This window comes from Salarias fasciatus, chromosome 20 (genome assembly GCF_902148845.1).
Source record: "Salarias fasciatus chromosome 20, fSalaFa1.1, whole genome shotgun sequence".
NCBI classification, from domain to species: domain Eukaryota; kingdom Metazoa; phylum Chordata; class Actinopteri; order Blenniiformes; family Blenniidae; genus Salarias; species Salarias fasciatus.
The window spans coordinates 16,886,918-16,896,787 of NC_043764.1; the positions used below are offsets into that span (position 1 = coordinate 16,886,918).

At 44.6% G+C, this 9,870-nt stretch overlaps 1 protein-coding gene across 1 annotated transcript; it reads right to left on the reverse strand.

Annotated features, from left to right (window-relative positions):
* Positions 1-3,333: 3,333 nt before the first annotated feature.
* Positions 3,334-4,719, reverse strand: LOC115408340 (amphoterin-induced protein 3). The gene has a single exon (XM_030119043.1). It carries the CDS (start codon positions 4,717-4,719, stop codon positions 3,334-3,336), a length of 1,386 nt encoding a protein of 461 aa, XP_029974903.1.
* Positions 4,720-9,870: the final 5,151 nt, after the last annotated feature.

Below are 9,870 nucleotides of genomic sequence, written 5' to 3' on the forward strand. Positions count from 1 at the left end.
CACAACATATTGCTACTCATTTGTTTGTTTGCAATGAAATTTGATAGACCCATAAAATTGATTAAAGAAGTATTTATGTGCTCCGCTCCGAGTCCAGCTTCCTGTCGGACATGGCGGCGGACACTCCACTGCTCCCGCACTTTTTGGAAAAAAAACAAAACAAAACACACACACACAGCAGAGGCCGCGCGTGTGCTCGGTGTGGAGGTATGATGAACAGCCTGTTGTGTGCTGCAGCAGTCTGCATCCATTTTAGTCTGTTTTTGGAAGCAACGAGCCTACCTCCTAAAAAAGCGCCGGTATATCACAGCCAGTGGGCGGACTTTCTCCGCTATGGATGCCCGTGTGTTTCCCGAGCTCATATTCCAAGTCAAGTGTCCAGTTAGAATGAATTAAGGGTTTTGGGTGACAGTGTGGGTGTCGCAGTATCTGGAAGATGTGTATGTGTCTGCCACAGCTGGATGCCTCCACTCCTGCCTGATGACTGTTTTGACAGTTTAGTAATAGCCTGTGTTGACAGTCAACGCGGGCTTCCACTAGTGAAGGCAATTGAGCTTGCGCTATTCAGAGAAAAAAAAAACCCTCCTCTTTCACTGTAATTAGATTCTTGACTAAGATGATTTTGAATCCCTGGGAGCCCTGGCAAACCGGGAAAAAACAATTAATCTGGGAAGGGAAGTGCATGCTTTAATTGAAGCCTGATGGAGTGTTTTGCTTTGGAGAAGGGCAGCTTTTCAGGCATCAAGAGGTGCTTCCGTCACATCTGGGTAATTTGTTGGAGCAGCTCCGTATAATTTGCAGAAAACAAGACAGACTCGGTCTGGCTGATTCACACCTTTCTGTGCAAACCGGAAATTAGGTTTTAATTTTAGTGTACTTGGTAAGGCAGCTAATCTGGGTGTATTTTTCAGGATACACCAAAGAAGAAGAGGAAGGTCCTGCCTCTGAATGTCGAGGACTGTGTGCATTTTCCCCATTATGAACTGCTGAGTTCTCCAATTTTCAGTAAAGCACTTTTCATCACAATGTTAAAATGAAACGTGGGATTCTAAATGGCATCAGGGCGCTAACTTGACTCTTCCTAAATCTGATGTGCTGTCAGATGTTTTAACTTGCAAATCATATCAGAAACAATAAATCCCGGCCCAGCTGTGCGCGCTATGCGAGCGAGAGGAACCAGATTAGAGGGAATTAAAATACACTGAAATCGACAAAGCACCTGGTTTTTATCCTCGTTGTAATCTCCTAAAACCTAACCCCCACTCATCACACCATTTACCGACTCTCACACACGCGGTCTCTGAAAACACCGGGTCGCCGCAGACGCTGATACCAGCCGTTACATCACACAGGCACAAAACAGCACGTTATGTAATCCCTGTTCAGAAATTTAAATGTTGCTTACCCCTGTGAAAACGGTCAAAACTTTGCTAAATATAACGAGTCAGTAATGACGTGATTAAATAGAGTGCGGCATTACAATACAGTGCTCTCTTGGCCTAACAGATTTCTGCTTAATCCCTGGGAGTTTAATAGTGATGAAACTCATTGCTATCAAAGAGCCTGCTCGTTCTAGTTTCATGCACTGTTGCCCATTCGATTTCAGATTCCCACCTCTTTTTTTTTGTGTGTGTGTGTGAGTGTGTGAATTTAGATTCAAGATGCATAACAATATATTAGCCTCCCCTGGCTTAAAAGGAGTCAAGTTTTAATTAAGGATTTAGAAATAATCAAAGTCTCCGACTCCAACGACATGCTCTGCTTTGTCAGATGCGGGTTTCTGGGGACTTTTCATTGACATTATATGAAGGATTACGTCTAATCCTGTTCGGTCTTGATGCAATCCTTAGTCCCACCCAGTGTTTGCGTTGAGATTAAGCGACAATCTCACAACACTATAGATGCTTGGAGTTAAAGAAATGGATTTGTTTCTTGCGAGGCTGCTGTTCTTTCACTGGGTTTTAAATATCTCTTCATCTCTGACCGTCCATATGGTGTCTTTCATCCCTCATGTCGTCACCTTAATGTTCTCATCCCACACACTTATGTTCCTCTACAGCGGTGCACGCAAATCTGTCATCTGCATCTTTTATCTTTGTCTTTGCACTCTGTAAATCTGTCATTTGAAGCATGTTACCCTGCATTTAGAAAAAAAGAAAAAAGAAAGAAAGAAAATGTAACAACCAAAAACAAAGCCACGCAGAGTAATGCCCCTTTCAGGTTTTGTGTCAGGGCTGCTTGAAGAATTTGTCACTTCAGTTGAAATTTACTGGTTGTGTTTATTCCCCAGTGTTCAAAGTGCTCGGCGGTGTTTGATCAGAAAGATGGCGCCTTTGAAGAGCAGCCCAATCGCTGTTTGTTTCTGGGTTTGTTGACACTCCTCACTGTGATACTTCACTGTTTGCCCGATAAGCACGGCGCAGGAAGATTCACTGTTTTTGTTGCTGCCAGATTAATGCAACAGGTCTGCTCGCGATATGTATGTACATATATATGTATATGATGAATCACAGTGGGATGCACCTCTGCTTCCCGTGAGATAAGAAATTCCTGTGTTTGCTGTGAGCTATAGCTTCTGCGCGGAGATATTTTCAGAGGTAATAACAAAATAATTGCCTTCAAAAAAAAAAAAAGAAAAAAAAAAACCTGAGCAGCACAGCCGGCCCTTCGATTTACAGGGACTGAATCTTTTATTAGGGAAATGGGGAAGCTGAAGTTTGCAGGAGTTGGATTCACTCTTGGTGCTACATGCTCAAGCTACACATTACAAGAGATATGAGCAGAGGATTTCAGGCCGTCTCCAGCTGATGTAGTGCCGCTGCCGATCTCTCACACACTAATTACAGAACCGAAATACACTCTCCAGTCCGTACAATCAGTCTCTGTAGGAACTTTAATCCACGTTAAACAGTTGGTGAGAAAAGTGAGTCAGATTTATTCTCTGATCTCGGGAGAGAAAGTCCCCCAGGTGCCGTACATGAGCACACCGAGAAGTTATTAGCTGATTTTGAGGACAGATAATGGCTCGGCTGTGATTTGGCAGTGTCAGTACTGAGGGTAATAAACCAAAGTTGAAACTTTCATTTCGACTACCTGGCCGTACGACTGAAAAGAGCAAGAAATGGAAAAGGAGATATTGCTTTTTTTGTCGGGATGCCTTTTAAGTGCAGCGGCGGCGGTCGGCGGGAAAGAGACATGACGTTCTTTTTTTCATTTACAGCACTGACACTTGAATAACATCTCACAGGTAGTTCCTGAATAAGGACTTTGTCCAGAGGTCTGCCGTTTCCTCGAGAAAAAATAGAATGAAAGAAAAAAACACTTTGTCCTCGATCAACTTTCCAAAGTCCATTGAGTTCCGTCTTCACCAACCATCGGCTCTATGAAAGCTACGTGCTTATTAGCCTGAATCATCGCCTGCTCTCTCGAGGAAGAGCAGAAGACGGAGGACAGGGCGCCGGGATCGTAGGGCGCGACCGGGATGGCCGGAGGCCTCGGCTGCTTGCAGCAGCTGCAGCGACACGGGGTCAGGTACAGGTACATGAGGATGAGGATGGTGGTCACCATGCAGCCCAGCAGTGTGGTGTAACCCGTGTTGAAAATCTCCGCTGTAGGCAGGTGCACTGTCACATTAACCTCCCGAGTCGCATTCAGTTCCTGTTTAACATCCACCGCTGTGCACACGTACAGACCTGAGTCACTGACCTTGGTTGCTTGGATTTCCAAGGTACCGTTGGGAAAGAGGCTAATTAGCGTGCCGTTGGAGCTGACCTGGGTGATGTACCCCCTGCTGGGGGAAAGCCATGTGAATGAAAGGTCTGTGCTATTTAGAGATGTTTGACAATCGAGATGTATGCTTTCTCCCTCGTAAGCAAACACGCTCGACAGGAGAACAGTCACAGGTTGTGAGACGACCTTCTCCACGGTGCAGTTGTGGAAGAAGCGGCTGTACTGCATGAACTGGACGGACCCCTGCGGCTCCCCAGAGATTGTGCAGACGTGCTCCGCTGTGAAGTGTTTGACTGTGTCGTAACCCCGCAGATCCCAGTGCCAAAACACGCTGTACATGGTGCAGTCGCAGATAAGGGAGTTGTTGTGAAGATACAGCCCCCGCTGCACCAGCCGGGGCAAAGCCTTCACATCCTCCCACGGCAGACGGGCCATTCGGTTGGACGAGAGGTCCAGCATCGTCAGGAATGGATGGCTGTGGTCTTGGATGGAGAAGAACGGGAAGTGCGTGATCTGGTTGAGGCTGAAGTAGGCTTTCTTCAAGCTGCTCAGGCCGCTCAGTGTGCCGGCCTCCACCTGCGTGATCTTGTTGTTGAAGAGCAGCAGCTCCTCCAACCTCCAGAGGCCTTGGAAGTAGTGGTGCTCCACCACGCGCAGCCTGTTGGAGGACAGGTCGATGTGCCGGAGGCCAGATGCGTTGCGAAACACGTCGTGAGTCAGAGTGACGATCTGATTGTGGGACATCCGCAGGTTTTCCAGCCTGGGCATCCTGTCGAAGTTTCCTGGTCCGAGCCAGGAGAAGTGGTTGTGGCTGAGGTCGAGGGTGACCGAGAAGGTGGGGATGGAGAGAGGGAGCTTGGACAGACCGCTGGAGCTGCAGCTGACGGTGTCCGATATGCAGAGGCACATGGGTGGGCAGGTCTCCTCGGAGGTGTGGAGGAGAGGAAGCAGCAGGAAGAGGCGGAGGCCCGGATAGAGTCTGCAGGTCATGTTTCTGGGAATCAGATCCAGCAAGGTGTCTAATCCTTCTTGCTCTTTCCCCCTGGTGGGATAAGAATCAAATACGAAGCAGCATGATATATTAGAAAGCTATTCTTTTGTGTGAGCTTCGAGCTCTTCTGCAGACATATAAAATGACCACAAGGTTAATACTGAACAGGAGCCTTGAGTGTCTGTGGCAGAAGATGATAAATGGTACAATACCAGAACCACAAATCCATTTTTACCCTCAAAAAATCTTTGCCTCTGATTCAGAAATACTCGCACTCGTACAGAAACAAAGGAGATTCTGTGGTGTCATCGTTCTCGGGCTTGAAGTTATTTTCATCATCTATTAACGTGTTTATTGTTGTGCTTTAAAAATCAATGATGCATTAAACTCTCCAATAAAACACTTAAAAAAGGAAATTTGACAAGCCTGACTAAGAGTCTTGAAGCGTTGTTTTTCTTTATAAATGAGACACATTCATTAATCATGACAGAAAACAGTTCATGTTGACAAATCGCTCACAACTTTGGATCATTAAAACTTTTTAGCACATAATGAAAGCTTAGAGTTTAAATGTCATACGCACCGAGGTAAAATGTCAAGATCAACAGATGTTTCTTCTCAGCTGCTTCCAGGTGACAGGAAACATTTCCACCCTGAAGCTCAAACAGATTTCCCGTCACTGATGTGTAAAGTCTGTTTGAATCTGGGGGCATGGAGGGAAAGAGTTCACAGCTCTGCCAGACAACTGAGCAATTGGACTCACTTTGTTAATCCCATTCTCCTCTCTGAAAAACATCTCACAACCACGAATCCAAACAAACTGCTTAGTCCCAACTTCCCGACGTGTTTTCCCCTTTTAAAGTCGCGTCCCGTCGGCGGAGACCCGCAAACCCTGCCGCCGTCTAATCCTTTATCTTCGTCTGGGATCGTCCTCCTCCTCCCAGGGCGCTCCAGGAATAATACGATACTCCAGCCTTTCTCCTCAGCCAAGTTTAAGGTCCCTCTACTGGCTTTCCCTTCGTCCCAAATGAGAGTGCCGCTGAGCAAACATCCCGCGGTGCTTTGCAGTGTATAACAAACAGCACAGAGCTCACTTAATCTCCCTCAATCCCCCCCATCCCGTCCCCTCTCCTCCCTCCTTCTCTGTCGTTTACAGACCAGCCCTGTGTCTCCCGCTCTCATCATTAAGACATGACGCTGGTGGCTTCCCTTCTCCCGCTCCCCCTCGCTCTCATTCAGCATTTAGAAAAAAAAAAAAAAATATCAGTTGTCCCACAATATTTTATTCATATTCTCTTCCATTAAATTTTTAGTATTTTGCTTACTAACAGATTAGCAGAACCTCAGAGCTTTGCTCATGAATATTGCATGTGTTATCTGCTAACCTTTCAATAATCCCAGAGGACTAAAACTTTGCTACACCCACTGTATTTTCCATTTTTCATTAATGTGTGTGTGTGTGTGTCTGGATGGTGCTTTCCCTATAGCTGTAAATATTCTCAAGTTTTGACAAATTCAGTCCACTCTTTTTACATTTTTTTTTTCCATAATTGGTGACATTTTGTATCAAAGGTTTCTCTATTTTTGTTCTGGCTTATACATAAGTGCCTTACGCAGTGCGTCCCCTTCCTCCCCCCCTCTCCACAGCTGGGCTGCGGGTTTGACTGGATGTCCATGCTGCTTGGTCATGGTGGTCCTCACAGCTCTGATTTTTGTCACAGTGAATTAGTTTTGCCTCTGAGACGCCCCCTCCTCCCCGTCGTGTGTGCCCCAGGCTTTGTCTGACTCCCACTCACTCACTCACTCACTCACTCACTCACTCACTCACTCACTCACTCACTCACTCACTCACTCATCAGTTCATTCATTTACCTGCACAATTATTGTCTTCCATTCTCAAAAACTCAACTCTCTCATTCACTCACTCACAGATCCATATGCTGTATTCAATCTCATATTGACTCATTTTGCTCAGTTGTTCACTTCTTCACTCACTCACTCACTCACTCACTCACTCACTCGGCTGAGGGGAGATGTTGGGTGTACGGCTTCAGTCAGTAATGGAATCTCCTCCTCTGCATATGAGAAAGGGATTAAGGGTGAAAAAAATACATTTGGATGTATTTATGTTAAAATAAACAAGCTATCACCATCTTTGGCATTGTGGCGTTACACACAATCTTGTCCCTGGGCTAGTCATCGGCTTGGCTGCAACATGTAAGAAATATATACACCCACTCGTGTGCATCTGAGATATGCTAGAGAGGGATTCAGAACAAGCCCTCCTTGTAGGTGCGATGCTTATGTGGGCTAACGTTCGGGCTCAACTGGCCTGAAAGCCATGTGTATGTTTTCCGCATACTGAACCTTGTCCTGCAGTTAAAAGAAAAACCTTGATCTGTACACTTGCTAAAATATTCATGTCTCATTGATTGACGGTGTTATATAACACGCGTGTTTTTGAATGGAATCCTTCACGAGTGCAGCCTTTCCCCCCCCCCCCCCAAGTCCCCAATTGTAAATGGATCGCATACGACCTATAAACTAGAGGGCATGTCTGCGTGAGGCTGTAACGATTCATGGCTCGATGCGTGACACTTTCAAATAAGGCGTGTGATGGTGCCGGCATGATGTTTTTGCTGCAGCGTAATTGTGCACAGAACATGCTCTTTATCTTCGGCAGCTCTTGTTTTGTTGCCGTTGACGTAGCTCGAGCACTCCGGTGCCTTATTATTTTCTCTATTGACTTCTTTTGTGTAAAGGATCCATCATTTTTTTGTGTGCAATCATTTATCATTGTCCTCAAACATCAATTCAATCAAAGCGTGAAGTGGTAAACAAGAAGACAAAGCAAGTTATGCTTTCTGTGCAGCTTCTCCACTCACACTGTAAGATAATTAATTTAGCCCCTTTTTACACTGATTGGGCCTCATCAGTCTGTGTTGTTTCGGGCCGAGTGGGATTGTTCGGGAACGTCAATATTGCCACCTTCCTCATTTCTTGCGTCTTTTTTCACTCAGGAGTCCATCACGAACCTGTTTTTGTCCCTCTCTGTGTCTGCCGTCTTCAGTGTGTCTGTTGTAGAGCTAACGTGTGTGTGCCGCCTCCAACCTGCTGTTCAGTAAAATCCCAAATGTAATCTGCGTCTTTATATCAAACTGCTTTGCAAAATCCCAGTCGTCTTTTCATATATATATATATATATATATATATATATATATATATATATATATATATATATATATATATATATATGTATACACGTGAAACAAAATATTCTGTGGAATCAGCCAGGTTCGCAGTGGACCTCAGAGCTTAAACCCTGACCCTGACGCATCCTGCCCCCAGCAGAAAGTAATTTTCTCTTTACCATCTGCTGCAGAGGCGAGAGGGGGGAGAAAAAAAAAAGAGAAAAAGAAACACGCAGGAGCGCGGGGAAATGTCTGCTCCTATCTCGCCCTTGAGAAGCAGAAAAGCTCACTAAGAGTTGATAATATAAAGCCTCACATTGTCAGATGTTAGAAGAGTATTTCTGTTGAACACCAACGTAAAGCGGAGATGCACAAACGTGTTTAAGACCGTCTGTGTTATCATTTTTTCCTCCTCACTTAAAAATGCTTATAAAAACTTGCGTCTTGCATTTTTTTCCCTACATTTTCTAGGCAAAAAAAAAAACCTCTTTGAGATCAGAACTCTCGTTCAAGAGCATCCTGTGAAGACAGGCAGCCGCAGAAGAGGAAGAGAGGCAAACAACATTACACAGAAATATCTCAGAAAGACGTCACAGCATCAGAGCAAAAAACACTGCGGAGGAACTTCCAAATGAAAAATATTGCAGGCGATGTCATAAAACATGCTGTAATGTGATTTGCGAGATAAATTGCGATGAACAGGAGACAGGGAAATAAACAACGTCAAACTGGACGCTAACGCTTGAGTAAATGTTTTGATAGAATGACACAGGAGCAGGTTTGATAGCCTCACAAATGCAATGAGATATCCACCAGAACCTCAGCAAACCCTGCAGACGAAGGGTTTCCATAGCCTCTGTCTGTCAATTATGAACCCTTGAACCTGAATCCACGCTCGCTTGTTGGGTGTTTATTCTGCCGCTCAGCAGCTTTTTGTTAGCATGGCTGCCAGCCAGTTTCTCAAATATGAATGAGTCAGTGCCTGGATAAAGATTTGGAGGATTGAGTTTTATTTCTCTGTGCTCCCCGGGTGAGTTTGCAGTCTGGATGAGCTCTTTGTTGAGAGGGAGTTTCAGACAGTATGAGATTGTTTGCTTGTCACGCAGAGCTGCGCTGCACGCTCAGTATGCTTTGTATTTATAGTCATTGCCACGCATTATTTTACAAAATCGCACCCAAAACAGATGATCTGGAGGGAACATGTATTTTTTTTTTTTAATGTTGCACAATCTGAATGTGTACATTGCACAGTGCAACGCTGTCTTCTCCAGTTTGACATTTTCTCTGCTCAATCCATCTCTTGGATTTAATGTGAAGAGACAAGCACACCATCTAGTGGTTCCAGACTCAACTGGAGCGTTGAAGCATCCAATGCACTGTCCTCTTCTCTCTCACAGTCAGTGGCTCTTCAGACATGAAATTTGCATGACAATTTGTTAAATGATTAAATGATTTGAAAAAAAAAAACAAAAAACGAGAAGACAAATATTTCTTAGTCATATCTTTATAAAAACTTGAGCTGATTTTCAGTTTACTGTCCTAAAGGAGTAGTTCATTTATTCTATTTGTGTCTTCTATTTGTTTTTTTTTTCTTTTTTGCTGACAGAACAACAGTGTTTGTTTGTCATATGATAATATATCTTCATAAGAGGGTTACAAACGCTTCCATCCATCCATCTTCCATCCCCGCTTCACCCAAACGAGGGCAGCGGCACACAGCTGGGCTACATCCTGAACAGGCTACCAGTAACACAGAGAAACAATCACTCATGCACACATTTGTTTCCGTGTCATCAACTAACTCAGCATCCATGTCTTTTCAATTGTAGGAAAAAGCCCAGAGAGAAAACACACAGCCTGGATTTGAACCCAGGTTTTTTTACACGGAAGCTAAAACCACTAAGCAGCTTACATTTGTGATGTGAGACGGATATTTGATAAGTGAACCTCGGTGTTCCA